Source organism: Oreochromis niloticus, linkage group LG15 (genome assembly GCF_001858045.2).
Source record: "Oreochromis niloticus isolate F11D_XX linkage group LG15, O_niloticus_UMD_NMBU, whole genome shotgun sequence".
Classification (NCBI taxonomy): Eukaryota; Metazoa; Chordata; class Actinopteri; order Cichliformes; family Cichlidae; genus Oreochromis; species Oreochromis niloticus.
The window spans coordinates 12,912,575-12,935,480 of record NC_031980.2 but is presented as its reverse complement, the minus strand read 5'-3'; the positions used below and the strand labels follow the sequence as shown (position 1 = coordinate 12,935,480).

At 40.9% G+C, this 22,906-nt stretch overlaps 1 protein-coding gene across 2 annotated transcripts in view; it reads left to right on the top strand.

The window, feature by feature from the left end:
* Positions 1-22,906, top strand: part of LOC100702227 (glutamate receptor ionotropic, kainate 2) — a 73,215-nt gene that overhangs the window by 3,887 nt on the left and 46,422 nt on the right. The window contains exons 2-6 of one of the 2 annotated variants that reach the window (XM_013266128.3): positions 14,129-14,296; positions 15,284-15,547; positions 17,974-18,155; positions 19,101-19,154; positions 20,620-20,793. In XM_013266128.3, the coding sequence (XP_013121582.1) occupies positions 14,129-14,296; positions 15,284-15,547; positions 17,974-18,155; positions 19,101-19,154; positions 20,620-20,793 (842 nt within the window). The remainder of the gene's footprint in view (positions 1-14,128; positions 14,297-15,283; positions 15,548-17,973; positions 18,156-19,100; positions 19,155-20,619; positions 20,794-22,906) is intronic. The other variant, XM_005463225.4, reaches the window with a different exon arrangement.

Sequence of the window (22,906 nt, the reverse complement as noted above, 5' to 3'; positions counted from 1 at the left end):
ATATTTATGACTAAAACACAACATTCTTTTTCATTTTGGAAAGGAAATCAAGCTATTTTTTTTTCCAGTCCACTGGCAAAAGACACAATCCCCTCGGGTAGAAGAGAAGTTTATCTAACTCCTTCCACAATGCTGTGCCAGAATATAGGCTCTCTTTTGGGTGTCTAATATTTAAACCGCTTTATCCCCTCGTGGTGGTAAAATTAGAAGGTTGTTGAAAACGAGCAAGGATAGAGGGAACACATTCAATGGGAGTTTGTGGTTAATTGACTTTATTTGCTTTTGCTTTCTGCCAGCCTGAATTATCAGCATGCTGGAGTTTAGTTTAGGATTGCAGGAATTATGGCTAACACCCTGTGCCCTGGCCCACTGCCAGCATGTTCACAGCAAACACATTTAAAATGGGCACAAAGCTGCTTAAAATATTCATGTGTCACTTGGCCCCATCATAGCTTATAGAAATATGAAACTATCTCTGCTCGCAAATGATTTCCATGGTATAAAAATACCCACCGTGGGTTTCAAGAACAAAGAGGAGATCTGTCTTACATTAGCATGCAGCACCACACATGGGCTTGAAGCAGAGAACTATCTAGATGGATTTCTAAAACATGTTTACAGTCCGAAGTCTTTGAAGGTCTTGCTGTCATGCCTCAGTTACAAAAGGCTCAATGGTGATTAATTCAGGGTACATATTTCTTGCCATTTTGAAATGGCAAATATCTTTGAGGTATGAAATTAGTTTTTTTTTTCTTAGCATTAAGTCCTTTTTTTTTCTTTTTTTTTTTAGGTTTACCGGCAACTTTTGAAAAGATTATTTACATTGAAGGAGGCTTTAGCTGATTGACCTTGTTTGCAATGTAATCCTTTCTTGCATAACAGCCTCTTTTAACACAGTCTGCTTTTATTTTTTTTCGTTGAAAATCAAACAGAATAAATCTGAGACCTGTGCTCCTTTACTTCCTAGCGCAAGGCTTGCCTTATGTATCGGCTTTCATTATTCACAGTCTGTCACTCTTTGTCGTTGTCACTCAGGGATTTTCCCGGGTATCAGAAGGGTTAGAGGTTATATGTGCAATTGCTCTGTGAAACTGTCCCTTGAGGAGAGCCTACAGCACGTCTTGCTGCGTTGCTGCTGTGGCTCAGAGCTGACTGAAGGTCGGAGCTGAAAGCACTCACAGGGAATAATTTTTTTTTTTCCTTTTTTCTTTTTTTTTTTTGCATCTTTTAATACATGTGGGACTGTCCTTCTCGCGATCTCACCAAGGGAGCTGGAAGTAAATTTGAAGTCACTGAGAGGTGTAAGAAAAACAAGAGTGTTTGTTAGAGAGGAAAAGAGAGAGAAAGAGAGAGTCTGTGTAAAGTGTGAGTGAGATGAAAAAACAGTGAGTGTTGAGGCGTATACAGAGTAAAGATAGATTAGTTTGCCTCAGAGCGGTCCACTCTCAGCCCACTCTCAGTTGTGGTCTTTTATTACCGTTTTTTGATGGCTTCTATGAAGAGAGACGGAAAGGACAGTAGAGTATGCTGTGGAAATGTAGTGGGAGGCCAGGAGTCATGCGCTGCGTCTCTGAATAAATGTCAGCAGTATCATATTAGCAAGTTGAAAATTTGCCTGGGACTGCAGATATGCATGAAACAGCTTTTATAGGAGTGAAAAACTGAAAATAGGTTGGTAACACATATGTCCTTGTAGTTCCTTAGAAGAACTAAAACCCAAAATGTGTTTTCATTAGCCAGTCGTGTGGACATGTTGGGTTTGTCTCCACTTCAAATAGACTATAAAATAGTGCGAATCAATAAAAATCAGCATGTTGGGTTGCTTCGTTGAATATTGATAAAGGAAAGAAAACTGGCAGCATAGCAAATAAGGAGTGCCAAATCCCGGATGTCCCCTCTCCGTGTATCACAGGTTACCATCTGTGAGAATACAAACATGAATATTACAAAATAAAAAGCAAATGTGTGCTCAAAGCAGAATATGAGGGATTGTGCTAATATTGCATTGTGCTGTGAATTAATGACTTAAACAGCCACAAGCAGCAGCAGCTTGAGCAGGACCACATGGTTTTGAAGTGTTCCACACTTCTGAACTGGCTGTGCTTCCAGTGTTGTCACAGGAGACCACTCAGGAGCTGGAACAACATGTCATGCTTTGTGTTTTACTGTAACAGGAGGTAAAAGGTGCAAGATCTTTAACTTTATACTAGCTCAAGTGCACTAATTGCCTTTTAAGTGATTGCTTAATAGAAAGAAAATAAAACCTGGCTTGTCACCTGTTTATTACGGTAAGATGGCAACGGGGCTAATTGAGAGTAAATGTTTACAGTGTATTTGTTGTATGATTGATGCATTAAGACAGTCTCTGATTGCCTTTTGTTGGCCGTGGTTTTTTTGCTGAAGGGCTTGTTTACCAATATGTACTCATAGTTTTAGTGTTTTAAAGCTGTGCCTTAACTTGAGCCAGTCAGATGTGAATTTCAAACACACAGATCAGGTAAACATTTCTGAAGGCATATATGCCATAAACGATAGCATTGACGTCCAAACTACATGGGATTCTGAAGTCAATCGATTGCAGAAAGCCCTCCGGCTGCGTTGGCTATGATGCGAGGCACCGAACAGGTCAGGATGTGGTGATTCACCTTCATTTCCAGCCAGCTGAATAAAGGAATAAAAGAAGGAGCGGAGCTATGGGTTGAAGGAGAGAAAGCAAAATTCAGGCTCCCATTGACAGCATAGAATGTCAGATGTATGAACATTTCTCTGTGTGAACCAAGGACACAGGGGGAAATGGGCTCTGTGGGAGGACATATTGAGGCAGGCTTACTTAAAATCATGTTCTTTGAACCAGCATGACGCTCCATTGTCAAGGCTGCACAAGGGCTATGCAAAATGCCTCCCCCTGCAATGTTGAATTTATTTTTTCTCTGCTTTCACTCAGAGGGTTTGTAAGTGTTTGGGTAGCTTTCTGATGTTGTTTTGATGACAGTTTTGAATGAAAAGATGAGATTAGACATATGTGAGGGGAAAAAAAACACAACAGTATAGGAGAGCCTAAGAATTATTAAATAAAGCGAAAGAAACCACAGAGTTTGCAAAAGCATTTGATGAGGCTTTAATAAGATAAGATAAGGCTTTAATGCTACCTGGCCCTGCTGCAGTAGGTTTTGATTGTGTTCTGCTGTTTGTCATCCACGCTCAGAGACAATCCAATTGAAATGACCTACTAAATCTGGCCCTTCTCCAAACATTACAGTGGACTGGAATAGGCTTGGTTTGATATTCCCATCTTGCACAATTTATTTTAAGAGCCTGAAGAGACATAATGAAGCCAATTGCTTCCATTTCTCTTACACAGCTTCCCATGAGATATACCCACAGCTTTTTAAAAATGACAAAGAACCCTGAATTTGCTACCCAACAGGGTTCGATTGAATGCGGGAAATGGTGAAATCAACTTAAAAAAAAGAAGCAGCAGATCAGGAGGAAGATTAAAGCAGGAGCCTTCATTTTTCACCCATTTCACCTCTTTAGCCTTTTTGCTTTTATCCTGAAAAGATGTTTTCTTATTTAGTTTGAAAAACTACACAACTGCACATATTTGAGGAGCTTTACTTTTTAATCTGCTTTTTTTTTATCACTTGCCCTCTGGCTATTTTCCTGCTAAAGTCAGTGTGCGAGTCTCTTTCATTTCTTTCTCTCTTTGCTACTGTGCAGCTGCCTGTGTTTGCAGAACAAGCAAGACAAATTGACACACCTTTGCAGCAAAGTGTACCTGTAGCTCTGATTATCAGCTAGCTTGTGTACAACAGTGGCTGATGGGAGGCTGATGAACCCAAACTAGGAGCTGACATTTTCCTGCCCTGTGGCTGAGGGAGAGAGGAGGGGTGCAGGTGTCCGTTCGGGTCTAATGCGCCATCCATTCAGTCGTTTAATTGAGTGTCTTTTATCTGCCTCTGGTGACCTCTTTTATTCTCAATTTCTCCCTCTTCGTTTCCTTCCCTCATCTATTTTTTTGGTGCCCCACCCAGCTCTCTCTTCTTCTGTCTCTCTCTTTTCTTCCCAAGTCAAAATTCCTCTTTTTGCTTGTTTGACAGCACACCCATCTACCTGCATCTAGCTCTGACTTTAGACATAATGGCCTGCTGTTTTCTAAACCAATCTGATGGGCTGTGAGGAGACAGTATCATGCTGAGGTGCACTTTCAGCATCGAATTAATATCCAGAAAATAGACTTTTCTGTCCATTTTCCTGTTATTTTCTCCATTTCTTTCCCTTTGTCCTTCACTGCCCTTCCTCTCCATGTCGTCTTTGTTTCCCCTTTGGCTTTCAGCTTGTCTGCTTGTCATTCCTCTACTTTGTTCTGTCTCACTGCGATCAAACCTTACTTCTCCCTGTCTCCTGATCTCAGTGTCCTTGCACACAATGATGAAAATCCCCGTACTTTGGCATACAAAGTCGAAACCTCAATTTCAAAGCAAGGAATACCTTTTCAGTCGAATATTTTCATTTTCGTACACCCAGTCTTGAAAAAGAACATTATATTTGAGCTTTCATCACCATTTAAATTGTGCCCAACATATAGAGCATATGCTATCATTATTACCTCAACACTCTCCATTTCATTTTCACAGCAGAAATAGCTCTGGTTAACTAATATAGATTTACTGCAGAGGAAAAACACTCTTGTTTTAACGCATTGCAACCCACTAGCTGTTAGTGCTGTTAATGCAATCTTTGCCCGAACATCCACTTATCCACTGCACATATGTTTTTCTTTTTTTCCCCTCAATATCTTTTTGGCTTGTTAAAGTTTCCAGGCATCCATGTCATTATCTCCCTGAAAACAATAATGCCCTTCTTTGCAAAGATCTCTAAATTTATGAAGATTAAAAATTATTATAATTAGATTCAGTAAATCCAGCGAACGGGCTCATCTTTCTACCCTTCTCCATCGCCCTGTGAAAGCCCAACTGTTAGAATTAAAGAGCTGCCTCCTGAATTAATTCTTGACCTTTGCCTCTAACGGGAGATAACATCTGCCCTTCTACAAGAAAGAAAGTCTAATTTACTAGCCATTTTGTTCAAAATTACATTGGTAAGGGTGTAATACAGGGCCATTTTGATGAACAAGAGAACAGTGCGAATTAGAATGAGTGCAGCAAAAGGAGCAAGGAGGACAATAGACTCATATAATTTGCCGAGACTTAATTGCAGCATTATAAATTGAACTTCTTTTTGGCTCTGCACCAGGGCTGAATACATATGATAAATGTTATATGTGTTGTAATTTAAGGCTATCCTGTTAAAATATTCTCCCTATATAGGAGTGTTTTTAGCGCTTGAAATGAAATGTTAAGAAATGGTGCGATAGTGAGACGAGTGTCTTAACACCCTGCTTTTTGGCAAGTATGCTGGAGACAGTTAGAAATCCCTATGCTTAACTTTTAAGACTGTGAGATTACTGTTAGTCAAGTTCTTATCTATATTTATTTTGTTGAGCGATACAGCTTGAGGGCTGAAGTATCCAGGGACGCTCAACACACCCAATCCATCCTGCATTACGCTTCCCAGTTGCGATGCCGTAAATGGCGATATTATCACAGTGGGGAAAATTAATATAAACCAAGGATGCACATGCATGGCCACAATGTTCTCCAGGCTGGACTCCTTTAGCCTGCAGTGGATAATTAGCATCTCTCACACGTGCTTAGGCTTGATTAAAACTCAGTTTACAGTGAGCAGTGCTGTGAGGTCGCCATCTGTCACCTGCCGAGGCCACCATGAGATGTACTCTAGTCTGAGGGAGTGAGAAAGACCCTGCGTGTGTGTGTGTGTGTGTATGTGTGGGTTTGTTTCATAAAGTAGAGAAAAAGATGAGGCATACGAAGAGAAATGGCAGAGACAGGTGAGGCATGAAGCAGCAGGAAACATTCTATTAAATAAGTAGCGCTGCTCAGTCCCTATGGCCTGTATATTAGACACAAATCACATATTTTCTGTGTGGGCAGAAAAAGTGTCTGACTGCACTTTTGAGATTTGTATTATTTACGTGAACTGCATAACCTTGTGACTGCAGTTTTAGGAATGCTCATGTTTATACATGGAATTCAGATGGGAAGTCTGAGAGCTCTAAGGCTCATAAAACCCACAGTGTGTGAAAGCCACTGTATTTTTCCCCAAATGCATGTGCATTAGTCAAATAAGACTTTTTTTTACCCCCCTCTAAAATACAGAATAAAAATACAAAGCTGCAGCTGTAATATAAAGTACATCACAACTGCAAAGTGTATATTTGTTCTGATGATGATGAACCCAAAACATTTACATACCTCACCACAAAATGTGGAAACAATGCACATAGACTTTTTTTTTCCACAAATAAATAAATAAATCTTATTTCCATAGTATCCTGAATATTTCATGGTATACCCTGGAACAGTTGGGCAGGTGGGAAGAATGCATTAAAAAATCATGCTGCAGCAATGAGGGGGCCAAGCACCTCAGCGAGACATAGTTTTCACAACCTTGGTAAGGGTTGCCGAGTCTGTACACCAAGTTTGGTGTTAACACACTTGCTGAGATATGATCTTCTTTCTTGGGATGCACTGCTCCAATTTTTTCCATTTCTGATACGATACAGAAACCTTGGCTTCAGGTAGCTGCTGATACCAAGTACCTCTCCAGAACCAGTGTTAAATTAGTAAGCTTTACTCCTCACTGTGAGGCCGGGAATCTTTTATATGTATGGCAGCATCAGGGTCAACACAAAGATTGCTTTGCAAACTTTATAAAATATAATAAAATAAAATATGACAATAAGTACATTAAAGAATGTAAATTTACTGAATTGGTATTCATTAGTGAAATGCTAAATTACACCAGCCAATGAAAAATGACAAAAGAAAATTACCAGTGTAATTAAAGCTTCCCATTGGTGCATCCCTACATATTTTTACTGATTTTGATTGGCTGTAATGCTTTGGTAATGTAATGTTTAAATCCAGATACTGCAATCTTGAAAAAAAAGGATTTGAAAAAAATCCTCTACTTGATCCAAGGAGACAAGTGACCATATTTTGTAAATTTAGCATAGGCAACCAAAGCTATGTGCATAAGTGCACCTCCAACTTTGGCTTGTTCACGGCCCTCAAAGCACAGACATTAAGATAGTAGACAGTTCCCAGTCAGGATGGTGAATTTCACAACTTTTTGCAATGACAGAACTGACTCCAATGGCAGCAAAAGAGGAAGATGTGATCATGTACATAAGAAAACGTAGAAGCCCAATTTAATCCAAAGCACTGTTGCCTGTCACCCAATAAACTCCCAGTCTCTGTATCTGTCACAGAGGCGAGAAAAAAAAAAGCCTTTCAATGTTCCCCACAGAGAAACAACATAAAGACAACTGAAAGCTATTTGCCTGCGAAGAGTGAAAATGACTCCTCTTCCCGAGGCACCACTGAATGATGCCTCAGCAAGAGCTCAAAGGTGTTACCACCTGTGTACATCTCATATTACAACAACCATAATGTCTTTTGTTGTGTACCTCTGATGATATGTGTGTAGCAGAAGTATCATCAGATATTTTTTGAAATACCTCTCATCTAACCATCCCCATGGAAAATAGGGAATTTTCATTAGATCTTTTAACCATTTTCAATACGTTCTAATATACATACATTTCTGATTATATATAAAATATTAATGTAGCCCGAAATGCAATTATCTCCTCTTGTTCTGTATGTTAATAAATCATTTTGGGGTAAAAAATGATTTCTCTGTATGCCTGTTTGGGAAGAGATTCTCACTGGGGGTGTGAGTGTGCAATATGGGAAACAGATTTGTGATACTAACAGAAATTTTAAAGCAATTTTTAAAAAACAAAGTAACCATTATTAGTATTAAACTCCTTTGTGACCTTTTTATGGTTTTATAAGGAGCTTTTTAACAAGCTTTGTAGCATGTATCTATGTGAGCATGTTTGGTCATACAGCTAAACAACCACAGAACGTGTTTCTTTAGGGAGGTTGTGCAATCTCAAGAGCAGGCACATATTTTCTGTGAATAGTCAGAATGTGTGTGTGCACCCTTATTCGCCTATGTGTGCAGGCGAGTGTGAGCACTTAGTGCTTATACATCTTATTTTCACAGTAGTTGGTATTTCTTTTCAGTTGCTTTCGCAATTCGAGAGCAGTGAAGAGGCTGGAAACTGCTAGCAGACAGAAGTCATTTAGGAATTCAGCAATTCAAGGCCTGTGGAAGTGTACTCACAGTTTGGCACAATTAGTACCAAAAGGGGTCCCTGCTTGACAAATTAGCACACAAAATGTCAGCCGGTAGTTTAGCACATCCACAATAAGCCCTTGCAAATTAGCACATACTTTGAGGAGGGAGCTGGCACATTATTATGAATAGAGAGAGCCTAGCAAATTAGCACATCTGTTGCCAGCGCCTGGAATTAATACATGTTATATGATCACTGGTTTCCCACTTGGAGCCGGGTCAGGGATGGGGGCCATGGCACACATTCTAATTGAAGACAGTATGTGCTCATTATAAGAGATTGATGAAATTGATCTTTTTGCAATGGATAAGCTAATTATTACTCTGAGTTCAGCTCAAGTTAGGCATCTTTAAATGCTGCAGGCGGGAGCTATAAATTCTCTCATCAGCAACATTTTCCTTGTACTCAGTGGTTTCTTGCATGACAGCTTTGTTTAGTTTTAATCTCCGAAGTGCGTGATTGTGTCTGTTTGCACTTGTATGTTCAAGTGTGTGACTCACTCTGAGTCTTAGCATCCAGCAGTGGCAGGTGACAGTCCAGCCCAGTGTCAAGAGGCTTTAAGGTGACAGGAGTGATTCTATTCTGGAGAAAACAGCAACAAGCCAGACAAGCTAGATAAAAACTGTTGTTCACACACAATGCCTCCTAAGGGTTTCATCTTCAGCTTCGAACAGGTTAGCTGATTATAGATTTGTTTTTTATCGATTGGTAGTACTTGTTTTTTTCCTTATTTTTATGTTGTATATCATATTCTGTTTTAACTATGCTTGGTACTTTACTTCATTGCTTTTGCAGTGAATGTGCATTCCTGATTTTGTGCCACCAGTGAAGAACGTCACTGTTATTTTGATTCACCTAAACGTATTGACTTATCAATCTCTGGCAACCCCTCATCATCTAGTCCTTGATTCGGAGTTATATTTAGGAGCTGCTCATTAACAGCTCGTTCATTATCAGGTCGCTGCTGATTCCTTCCTCATTTGTTCCTCAGCTACATTTCACATGTTGCCTGCATCACACTCTAAAGTGCTACTCTCGGGCTCACTAGACACAACCAAAAATGTATTGAGCATCTTTCTAAACATAATATTGCTTTATTAGCTAGTTTTACAGTTTTCCTCTGTCTTGCTCTTTCAGTATTAATGCTCATCAAGATAATAAGACCATATAGGATGTAGTTGCCAAACAATGCATTGGCATGTATAGTCTTGGCTACAAAATGTTTAAACACAGCATGCATCTCTTATCATACACACACACATAGTGAATGTCACACCTCCAAAAGCAATGAATATTTACAAGAAGTATTTGACAAATAAGCCGACATCCTGCAGTGATCCAAATAGTTATAATTTTTGTACAGACTGCAGAAGATTTTTTTGTATGATAGGCTGTCATCACATGAGAGCGCTTCCTGCAGAGTTTGAGTGTCCTGTGCGCTGGCCAGATTTTCAGGGATCTTCAGGTCGAGATAGAATTGGCTCTTGTGTGGCATAGGAAGGTCAGTCATCAGCTCTAAGAAGGGGAGCTTCAGATTAATGACCAGGGGCGGCGACTCTCTGCAGGCCTTCATGCATCATGTCCCATTCACCGCCAAACATGTCAGGGAGCGCTCCCACCGGGAATTTCAGGGATATTTATGGAGCGTTTCCATCACTTTTGCGTCCTGCCTGTTGCACTGATCCTCTCTGGCTGAAAGATGGAGGAAGACAGAAACAGGCCAGCGGGTTAGGGTGTGGTAGATGTTGGGGTGTGGTGGGTGGAGGTCTTGGAGCCAGACTGAAGGCTTTCATGCGCATACCTGGGCCATTTGCCTTAGCAACGCGGTTGCTCGCATGTTGCCATGGCAGCCACCCGACTGCCCACTGCCATCCTGCAGCTGCACTGCTGGTCATTAGTCACAGAGACAGGTCGTACACACTATCACAACGCCCTTCCTCCACCAATCAGCTCCTCACATGCCAAAACTGCCGGTGCCTCTCAGCCATAGCATAGCTGCATGAGTCGCCATGGCAACATATCTAACTCCCATCTCCCATTGTACAAGAGCATCCTTCAGTAGAGAGAGCTAATTGTGCTAAATGTATTTTCATTCACAGTTTGAAATGCTTTGCAAGTGCTCACAATTCAACAAAGTAATAAAAAAAAGTCTTAGCTTTAATCTTTGTTCCGAACAGCATGTGATCGGCAGATATATTTTACTGAATTTGATTTTCAAGGTTGTCTGTTACTAGTGTTTTTCAAGTATGCCCTTCAGAGATATACTTTTTCTGTGTACAGAAGTTAATTTAGAACAAACTTAACTTCTGAGAGATATTAAGCCAGTGAGCAAGTTATTGCATGAATTTTAATCCAAAATACACTTCATTAACAGTGATAAAACATTAAAAGGGAGGAAAGTATACAGACACCCTCCCACATTACGCTTTGGCTTTGACTTTCTGCTCAGTCTTTCTCTCTTTCTTTCAGTGACACACAGGCACACACATATCCAGGCACACTGAAACACTCCGATCAGCGGGCCCTGTTTTCTCGTCAGAGTGATTATCCAGCTCATAACTCACTCAGAGCTTTCATTTGCACTATAATTCAAACCAATCCCAGTGATGGAAGCTCTATAATTCTTACATGCACACACACACACACACACACACACACACACACACACGCACACACACACACAGGCTGATTATCTCAGCTGCAACTCACACACCTGCAGTCACACGGACCACAAAAACAAGAGAAAGGAGAAGATAAATGCAAATATAATAGGCAGAGTGTTATTAGACTTTAAGCAAGGTAAATATACATTAACCCGTATGGGTTTTAATGTCTCTTGTGTCTCTTGAAAGATGCATAACATCTACTTTGGGAAGGAGCACGAGATGGATTAGTCGCTATAATCAATAGTGCAAATGAAAACTAAGGATTCATGTAGCACATTAGATTCAAAGGAGCACTAACGCAAACAATAACCATTGCTATTCCATTTGCTAGCATTTTGCAATTTAACATACTTGACTTATCCCTGTAAATATTTTATGTTATCCTCTGCAGACTTTATTTAATGTTTCTTCTCTGTGTTCTTAAGGTACATGATTTCTATCAAACCAGCATGCCCAAGACATACAGCTTGCCAGGGAAATCAGATGTGCATAACTTAAAGCCCTTATGCTCATTTTCAACAGCCCAGTGGAGCTCAGCCTGCTCCCTCAGGGCTATACTGTAATAATTATCTATTAGGTCAGACTGACATGATTTCTATCATCTTTAATGGTGATTTTCGGGTATTCGCTCCTTTGAAGATTAATGTGTCATTTCAGTAAAATGAAAAGCCATGAATAGCAACATGTTCGCATCACATCGCTGTATAGGAGGCGGATTTACACATGAAACAATCATTAACTCAGCTCACTGAGTGACACAGTGACGCTCAGAATGTGTGCTTCATTGCCTTCTTAACTTTGTACATATCTCTTATCACAAACTGCAACGCTGGACTCTACTGGGCTATATATAAATGAAAATTCCATAAAATAAAGTAAGAACCCCCAATATATGGCTGTACTGTGGTGACAGTGACAAAGCTCCCTTCCCCGGGTTAATGACATCTTCTTTGCCCTCCTGCTCTCATTTTCTATCACTCCCTGCCATGGCCAGATGCTATTTATAGCTGCTATCTATTACTGTAAAGCTCTCTTTCTTTCTGTACTCTTTCAAAAAATGTGCCACTCTTCCAGTTTTACTTCCCCCTTTGCTCCGTATAATTGAATCAATAAACAGGCTTTAAAGTTTTTCATTTTGGATTCAGTCAAACTGACTCTCTGTCCTCCAAGAGGATGGGATCCATAGAAGGACTCGTGAACTCTGCTCTCGTCTTCTGGAGTGTTTCTCAGAGCTCCTCTCACAACACCCTTTCATCTTTCCCCCCTCATGCATTCTCTTTTAAGTTTGATTTTTGTATAGCCTTCATGGGATTTAGTCCACTTTCAAAGGTGTATCAGCTGTTGAAATGTGTTGTCTTCCTATGTTTTTATTTTCATAGCCGAAAGTGGTTGATTGACTCCAAAGCTGTTTAACCACATTCAAATATTGTTGGTGTGATTTAATATATTAAGAAGAATAATAACTGTATATGTATAGCACTTAAAAAAACAACACACAGTGACAAAATGCTTCGCAGTTGGGATAAAAACACATTAAAAGCAAGTGTCCATATTTATACATGCAAACACAGAGTAATGTGCTACATAATGCTGCATATCAGACCCCCTTTCACACAGTTTTACCTCATCCTGTTGATGGATGTGTGAAAATTCTCTCTGACCCCAGTTACACCTGAAATTGCATATGTGCTGAGTGGCTGGCTTGTGGATTAGATGATGTGAACACTGATATATTTTCATAAATGTTCCTAAAACCCATTAAAAACAAAACAAAACAAAACAGAACGTGTAAATTCGGTGCAATTTTTGTGTTTGTGAAGAGGCCCGTTATACCCAATTCCAGGAAAACATTTTAATACTTCCTATGATTCAAAGCTCAAAATGATCCTTTTTTATTCTCCTCTTTGGTGCATTCCCTTAATTTATCCACTTTGTGAATCAAGCTCCTCTTCCTTTAAGCCAGCGTTCCTCGAAATGGCTTGCAAACAGAAGGTTGGGTCAAAGCCAGAGCAACTACTGTAGGGATAGCTGCTCTAATTGACATCCTAAAGATCCAAGACTTGTGTGAGATGGGTGTTTATAGCAGTCTAAGAATGACTTGCATTACTTACCTGTGTTTAATGGGACCATCTACTGTTTCAACAGGACAGAAAATAGGAGAAAGCATACCAAGTCCAGCTTAAATACATGCAGATAAATTATGCTTGACATAATCAGAAAACAAGACACATTTGTAGTGGCTCACTTTAAACATTGATATCCTTTGTCTCGGATCCTGAAGTGCATAAATAGACCAGCTGGAGCATTAATTGTCTCTGTTGTGCTCAGAATAACTGACAGTTCTGAAGGATGCTATTTTAAACTGACAACACCTTTCTTTGCAGCGGTAATTATAGTATCTGCACAAATAGTTTGGTTACGTAAAGGTTTTTATTTCATCAGTTACAGAAACCAAAAACGTAACAAGATTTGGCGGGCAGCAACAGCAGCATTTTACTTGCTGTTCAAAACCAACCAAATAAACAGTGAGATATACAGTTAGGTTCATATGTTTTTAATTAGTATTGTTAAAAATGCCCCAATGGCATCTTAATTTCTGATTTGATTGACCTTCTCGTTATCTGTCTTTCTGACTTGCCTCTATTTATACCCACTTTAAATATGTTTCTGATTTCCCCCGTGGCTCTTATTCTCTCATCTACCTTTTCACTTTAATTTCCCTCTGCTCTTGCCCGGCTTTCTTTGCTCGCATCTCATTTGAGAATCATTTAAATCAATGGGACAACTGGTAGAGTGAACCTTTCTGTCAAGGCTGAGCGAGGGAGTTAAAGAAGGGCAACCACCCCTGAACTCACCTCCCAATGCAACTAATTGCCTATAATTACGCCGACGACTGCCACAGAATGCAAATCAGCAGGGATCCAAATGCCTACTCCGCATTGTAAATCTGTTTCATGTCAGCATGAGACTGAGCTGTGAAAAGCATTGAACACAGCAGCATCAATAATATGAGTACAAATACTTAAAAAATGATGCACTGCTTGAGCTGTAATTGCCTGCATCATATCCATCATTTACTTGAAGGTTGCTTGTGTTAAGGAATCTATGGCAATTATAGGAGGCTGGACTCGCCATTCAAAGGTCTTGTTCTCTCCTGCTTTTTATCCCTCAGGAGGAATATTTGAATCCATTGAGAGTGGCCCCTCTGGAGCAGAGGAACTAGCCTTTAAATTTGCCTTGAACACAATCAACAGGAACCGCACATTGCTCCCCAACACCACGCTGACCTATGACATCCAGAGAATAAACATCTTTGACAGCTTTGAGGCTTCCCGGAAAGGTGAGTCAAGAGGAATGGAAAGGACGTTTAGCTGAATCTCACTGTGAGTGCTTTTATTTTTTTCTTCTTACATGAATTAGTATTTTTCAGGTAGCCATTCAGACAATCACTGCACACTCTACTTTCCTATTTGAGTGTCAAATCGATTCATGTTTTATCAGTAAAAAGGATAAAAGTAATGCTCATGTATAGCTTTTATTTTTAAGCTGTAAATCCCATGTGTAATGCATTAACGTTTTGTAGAGGAAACCTAAAACCTGCACTGTTGGTCACTGATGATGGACAAGCATTTGTATTCATGGTGTCTGAAATCTCAATTTACTGCTCACAGTAAAGAAGATTATTGCATCATTATTATTATTATGAACGTGTAAACCGGGCAGTGATTCCAGATAAAACCACAGAGTAAATTGTACAATATTTTCTGTTATTCGCCCCATCTAACCACTAATGCAGACTACATCCACAAACGATTTGACATTTATTTGTTAAAATGGGCTACTAATTGACAGAGTTTAAAGAGAGTTGAGCTAATGAAGGGGAGAAAAATGACCAAAGATACCTTGTGAAGTCCTCACAGTTGCAAGGCTTATTAATTTGCTATTTTTTTCCACGTGGGTTCCCATCTTTTTTTTCCCCTCTCTTTGTTTGCCCACATCAATCACAACCACAGTGGAACAGTGTGAAAGATGTTCTCCTTCCTACCCAAACAGGGGTCCAGCTTGTATAAACAACGCTCCAAACCGCTAGCGGCTATAAAAGAAAATTCCACAGTCGGAATTAAGATTATCTGCTGGGCAGAGGAAATTACTAAGCACTGGTTCTCTTTATTTTTTGGTTGCTTCAGGTGACATGTGGACAAATAAAAAAAGAAAAAAAATTGAGCAGAGAATATGAGATATAGTGAAACTTAAAAGCATAACCGAAACATGAAACTAACTGTCTTTTTGTTTTCTTTTGTTTTATTTTTCCTTGCTACCCCACCAGCATGTGACCAGCTTTCCTTAGGTGTGGCGGCCATTTTTGGCCCCTCACACAGCTCGTCAGCTAACGCGGTCCAGTCCATCTGCAATGCTTTGGGAGTGCCCCACATCCAGACCAAGTGGAAGCATCAGGTGTCAGACAACAGGGACTCGTACTATGTCAGCCTATACCCTGACTTCTCCTCCCTCAGCAGAGCCATTCTCGACCTGGTGCACTTCTTCAAGTGGAGAACAGTCACCGTGGTCTATGACGACAGCACAGGTACAGGTACAGTCGGTGTCTGTCTTCATTTTCCACTGGTGCGTGTTTTGTGTGATGATGGATGTGACAATTCTTAAAACCAACCAAAAAACAATGTCCAGTAAGAAAGAAGTACCAGGTGATCTACAAAAAGCAGCAGTGCTGCTCAGAGTTCAGAGAGTGCTTTGTAACCTGTCAAGTTAATTCAGAAATCAATAGCTTACTGTTCTGCCTTAGTCCTCCAGGTGCTGCCCATGTCAGTCTTCCAGGAGAGTGAGCAGCAGCACAGAAAAAAAAAGAGAACCACATTACCCAGAATGACCCTGTGTCTCTTCAGATTAATGCAATGCAGAATTGTAGTATGTGGGCGCTGACAACAGCCATTAATAACACACAGAGACACTTGATCTCTGAGGGTGGCAATCAAATGAGTCTCTGAGCCATTTTGTCTATCCTGTGACTTTGCGGAGTGCCTCGTAACGTGCTTTTTAAAAGGCGAGTCGTATTTTAGCTGGAGTACAGTGAGAGTTTTACAAGGTAAAGTATAATCACTCTAGAGAAGATAACAATATTCAAATGCGTATTCACAAGTTATGCGCTTTTTGGCATGACGTGGTTGACAAGTAAATGCAAGTAAATTACAGAGCAGAGAGGAGGATTAAATTTTCAGGTTGCCTAATGAATTCAATTTCTTCTCTCCACCAGTCTATATTGTCTTGTAGTTGACATCCTATGCAGCGCCTCTAAATAGATACGAGAGCCCTTTTGTTCCTTTTGAAAGCATCACTTTTACAGCCATTTGACTTCTTCAAGTGTCTCTTCTTTCACATCTGTGATATATTGTAAATAGCCAATCCTGCAGCGTTCTAGCACTCATACATTAAACTCAGCTGATATCCCGATGGCTCTCCCCGCTTGCCACATTATTTTGACTCATCTCCTTGACCTCCCCTCTCTTCCTACCTTGGAGCTCAGTATGTTAACACCCTCACTCTCCTGCAAACTGTCCCGGAGAGATGCCAAACGGGGTGATCTCTCACCTCTCTCTGCATCAGATAGGAGCTGCTTGGGCCTCCTCTGTGGAACGTATAGGCTGTAACGCACCTGACGCCCTGAAAAGTGTGACAGCTGCATAGCCATGTTGTTTACCCCCTCCGTTTCCACCCGGTCTCAGGCTGTAATCACACAGCTTCATGCTCCAGAGCCCCGCGCTGCTGATTGGAGCCTATCTGACGGCTGACAGGAAAAACTATCAGAGGGGATAAAATATTCACACACAGCCGTTAGAAGATCCAGGGGGAAAGTCTGAAGGAATTAGCCAGAGCCCACAAACATCTACAATGACAGTGTTTCCCAAACGTTGAGCTCCCTTGACAGATTTTTTTTTCTAGCTTAACACCTCCCAAAGTGTCAGTTCGAACAAAAACAGGGAGACGCAGACATGCCCTAGAGTAGGGATCTATTGGGATTACCTGAGGAAAGCTGTATAGGTTCAGTATTCCTCCCTACAATGGTACTTTTCAAGGCGAGACCTGCATGTTCCTATTTCACACCAATCTTTCTATAGGCCTCAGGGAGACCCAGCCCCACTCACAGTAAGACCATTAAACTGCTCACACAGCACTTCATTTCAAAATAAAAAATAGGCTGAGCTATCTTAAAGTGGTTGAAAAAAAAAATCCTATCTCTCTCCAGTTCCCTCTCAAACTATCCTTGCTGCTCCATCCATTTTTTATACCCATGACAAGTAATCATCTCTCCCATCAATCCAGCCTCTTTCATCCCTGGACTCTGAAGTTCTTTACTGAGGGAGAAACTCATTGTAATCTCATCACAGTATCTCCCGGAGAGCTTTCTACCTGAGCGTGTGGTCGAGAAATGAAAGGTGAAGATTGTAGCTCAATGTGTGACGAAGGCGCCGGGCTCCCTGGGGGCAAGTACAAGCTGGGCAAACAGAGCCTCTCTCATCAGAACACGTCTGAAGTGTATGTGAGAGAGGCAGAAGAGGCAGGATTGACCACGGCTTTCCATCTGGATAAAAATTGAACCTATTCCGCGCTATTCTATGGTATCATGGAAGACAAGAGCAAATCACCATTTGGGAAGCTTCTTTCAGGATGGGACTTTCTGTAGGAGGTTGCAAAATGAGGCGCTCTCTGTATTGTGGTTTTCGTTATGAAAGAGTGCTATGTGCTGGCTTGGTGTAACATTCTCTTGATAAGTCTGTAGCTGTCTGTTTGCTTGCCAAGCATGAGTAGGAGGATCAATAGACTGCGGATTAGGAAGACATGCATATGAGCATATTTTTCTGCTGAGAATACATGACTCCAATTGGTCTTCGTGGCCTCCTTAGAATCAGAGATACTTCAAAATGGTGGCACATCAAACACACCATATTGCTGCATCTTTAAAATGGTCCTTTCACACTATATATGTATCCTCTTTGTCTGCAGGTCTCATTCGACTGCAGGAGCTGATCAAGGCACCTTCACGATACAACATTCGTTTGAAGATCCGACAGCTGCCCACAGAGACCAAGGACGCCAAGCCACTTCTGAAGGAGATGAAGAAGGCAAAGGAGTTCCATGTCATATTTGATTGTGGACATGAGATGGCTGCCTGGATCCTGAAACAGGTATCAACTCACCTTAATGAGCCCTGATACTCTCTTAGACTCACAGATGTCTGCAGCATTTGTGAACAGCATAAGTAATTTTATCACACTGTTTCCTGAATTTAGTTAAAAGTAAGTTAACTACTGTATAAAATTTACATAATTTCCCCTTACAGAAATTTCCACACGCTACTGAGTACCTAGACTCATATATACACATATATATGTGCTAAAATAATAAACATAAGTCCATGTGTGATCCCTATCTTATTCTTTCTCTTTTTAAGAACGGATGCAGATCTGTACATCTTTAATCTTTGTGTGTTAGATATCTACTCGTGGCCCGTCATAATGGATGCTTTCCATTGTACATATTTTTTTTCTTTTAAATTATAAAGTCTAATTCTGCTCACAGGCATGTTCAATTCATTTAGCAGAGGCGCATTATTAATGAGAACCGTGGGGGTTGTTGTTGAGCTCAAGTCTTCTCACAAGCATATTGCACAGTTGGAGTTCTCTCTATAGCTGTGTGTCAAAACTAATGATTCTTTATTGTGGCGCATATTTTGTTTGTTATTTATCGTTGCATGCACAATGCAGTGCCGAGCCCACATGGACTTACGATATAATGTACAGCGTATTGGGAGAAACATGAGCAGCGTGGACGCATAGACTTTGGACTGGCTGATTTTTTTCAAGTCAAATTACCGTCAGTGTCATGATACCATCTCGGCTCTGAGTGCAATAATAACCGAATAAGTCTGTTCATCAGTCATCAGGACAATTAAAAATGCCTTGGCAGGCCCCCGCTTTCAAATTTTTTCCAGTCTCAGGTGCCTTTCTGACAGGTGTCAGGGTGGCAATACATATTAAATAACAGGTCAATTAGTAATTCTAATACCGCAATTCATTAAGCTATTTGTAATTGACTTTTAGTTACTGCCTGCTTTTTATTTCTCCCTGTAGGCCCTGGCAATGGGTATGATGACGGAGTACTATCATTATATATTTACAACCTTGGTGAGTACCCTGGGACTTTTTTGTTGTTGACAAGATGTGATGATAGACTGTGTTTTGTTACTTTTTTTTTTCTTTTTGCACAGCCCCGTCCACTTGATAATGTGCTGTTTGGAGATATTTCTTCTTCTGAGCCTATTGTAGTGCAAACATTAATCTGCTTTTTTTTCCTTGTTGCAATGAAAAATTACCTGTCAGTTTTTCATTTCTGAGAATACAGTTTAATACCGCTAACCGGGAACTAGTCAAAGAAAAACATCCCATTATTTTCATTTTGTGTGAGGCGTTTTGAACCTGAAGTGCAAGTTGACTTTGTGATCACAGAAACCGATGCCCTTGAAAAGCTGAGTCATTGTTATGCAGTCTATTATAAATATACCCTTTGCATTCCACTGCGTCTGTTGTGAAAGTTTAACTTTAATTTATTTTCTAAATTCTGAACAACCTTCTCACCTCACCTGGCTGACCACTACCCAGAGTTTAGGAAACAAAAGCAGTTGGAGGTATTTTATTCTCACTCCAGCAGCGATTGAAGTTCGCTAAATTTCTTTGATCTAGCCGCTACAAAGATTGCTTCTCACACTCCAGATGAAAAGCAGCACATCTTCACTGAGCCCAGAGAACAGAAGACTGAGAGCTTAGATAATAGCCCTGAGCAGATGAGACTGTCACCCATTTGGTCCATTATAGCTCTAACAAACAAATAGCCCGCTGTGTTGTTTGGAACACAGTTGGAAAGGGTGAGGAAAAGGTTAGAGAAAACTGACCTGAAAAGACATTTACCAGTGCAGAGGACATGTAACTATCCCTAGTGCATCCACATACAGTAAGAACCTGCCTAGATGAAAGGGGAGTGAGTGACAGCAGGTATGTCATTGGGAAAGGGAAGAGAATAGTGATTATAGGCCTCTTTCGGTGGCATGCTGTTTCTTGCCGGGATGGAAGCATGCCTACTTTAACATCAGTCAGTGTTTGGCAGAATTGGAAGCCAGTGTGCTGGCCCGAGCTGCTGCACACTGGTACCAAGCCATTCATGCTGCTCTCGGAATAGGACAGCAAACATTGACCACGGCAGCCCCATTCTGCGTCCATCACCCGCTGTTTCTCTGTCAACTGTGTTGTTGCATCCCAGAGACATCTGCCTGGTGAGATGCCAGACATGCTGCATGCGGGACAATTGGGTCGTCCTTTTCCGTCCACATGATAGATGGCAGTCCACCAAAAGCATGCCGGTAACCTTGAAAGTCTTGCCTTTATCAAGGCTACTGTCTCAGCATAAGATGAAATAGCTCCTGAAATCCCTTCCACTGCACCCTTTTGCGCTCCCTCATTTGGCAGTGACTGCCGCTCAAACGTCGACTTGTAATTATGAAAATGAGCGATGTATAGCAGTGGAGGAGGGAAGATGAGAAAATCATGATTTTTTTTTAGATCAAACGCGGTTACATTTTGATCTTTGCACCTCTAGGACCTTTTCGCCCTTGACATGGAACCATATCGCTACAGTGGAGTCAACATGACTGGTTTCCGCATACTCAACACAGAAAACTCTCAGGTGTCGTCGATCATCGAGAAGTGGTCAATGGAGCGATTACAAGCCCCACCCAAGCCAGACTCGGGCCTGCTGGATGGATTCATGACGGTAGGCCCAAACCTTTTTATCTAAGATGTGTCATTACTCTCCACATAAAAATAAATAAATAAAAATAAAAACTGCTCAAATAATTTGGATGCCATGCATAAAGTTTTGGGGTTGTTTTTTTTTTTGTTTTTTTTGATTGATGAAACAAAATGAGTGTTTTGAAATAGAGCGTAGCTGTGGAGGAAAAGAACTGTAACTGAGTGCCAGTTGTCAATCACAAACTCAATTGTGAGGGGCTCCTGGGGTGGGTACTGCGTGGAGCTTTTGAGTTGGTGCTCCTGGGTCTAAATGCTCCGTAATGAGCTGGTGTGAATGGTAATAGCCGTTTATCTGCCCTCCTGCCTCTCACAACTCTCCTCTGGGAGCGTGGCCAAAATATGACAATCTGTCAGTGTTCATGCAGAGAGAGGGAGCAAATTGGATGGAAATTATGGCCCTGGTTTTTTAGGATGGCATCCAAAAAAGCATGGGATAAGGTGATTTGAAAGTGAAAAAGGGAATGGAGCTCGTCATGGACATTCAAGGTCCCTTTCTGGGTCTGTTGTTGTAAACAGTCAATTTACTCCACCTCCCTCACAACACCTTCCTTTGAGACAAACACCTTTTTTTTCTTCTTTTAGCCTGCCTCTCTTTGTTCTTGGCAGATTTAAGATCTGGTTTCCAAAATCTGTGCAATGAAAGAAGAATCTTTTCATTACAGACTTAAAGTCAAGCCTTTGAATTAGCCACAGTGCATGGTGTCTATTCATATCAATCACAGCCTTAATTCAAGCTTACACATGATCAAAAATGAACACACACAGTTTGTGATGAATTTAAATGTGTGTTTTTTAAATGTATCTACATATATTACAGCCTAAGTTATGTCAGAAATATTCAGCACGCACGGCTTTAAAACAGAAATGTAATATTCTATTTCCCTCAAGCATCGGCATGTGAATTTTCAGTCAAATGCAGAAAACCAAGCAACGTAGTTATGTATGCAGAGACATCTATGTGATGCACTTGATTTTTTTGTTTTTTTACATCACTGGAAATTAATTGATTTCAGTGGAGATGGCTGAAGTGATTAATTAGCACTGCATGAATCATTTTGTCAGATTCTATCCTATGTATTGACATATCTCATTGGATTAGAATCACTGGGCTGAATAATAAATAATGCATCCAATAGCATGCTTGACGGAGTGCTCTGTTTTATAAGTCTTGGGTATTTTCGTTTCACCTTAAGACAGGTCTTTGTAATGAGCGAATGCAGAGAGTGCAGCCTGAATGTACAAACACTGCCGTTTTGATGTTATATTAAATACATAATGGAGAAACGGTTTTACTGCTCATAAAAAATGATTCTGTACTTAGATGGAATATGAACGCGTTTTAAATAACAATCTGCTTTTCCATAATGCAAATACAATTCTTTTCTTTAGTCATTCCATAGATTTTCCTGATACTTCAGCTATACCGCCTCGGGTTAAAGGTGACACCTATAAGGGTGTCATTAAATAAAGCGGGGGAGTGCTGCAGCGGCCAGCGTGTGACCTTCCACCCCCGACCTTGCCTCTAGCCTTTTATTTCTCCTCTCTGGTGCCGTGTTCCTTTTCTGTGCAGTACAGAAGCCTTGCTGGGCTCTGGGCTTGTTTGTGCTCGGTGACCAGGCAACAGTTGTGTAGAGATGGTTACCAGGACAACGCCATCTGTGTCACCTTGTGATTGACTGAGATGAGAGGAGGTAGGGAAGGGGAGGGGTGAGGTGAAATGGGTTGCGGCAAAAAGGGGTGGTGGAGGGGTGTTTGATGAAGAGGAGGGGCGAGAGAAGATTGGACAGGAAAGATGGGGGAGAGGGTGTTACAAATATTGAGAGGTGCATCTGATGTTTGCTTACGCCACTAGCCTGGTGTTGCAGGGTAGTGAATAATCACACAGACACTTGGTGCTTTGGGTGAGGCCAAGTGTCTGAGGAAAGGACGCATAATGAGAAATCCTTCCTCAGACTAGGCAAGCTCGAAGCCGCAAACACACTGAGCCCCTGCCTCCTAACCCTGTTTGGCAGAGGTATCTCTGACATGGAAGGACACATAATCAAAGTAGCAGGGCTAATTAGTCCAGTTATTTT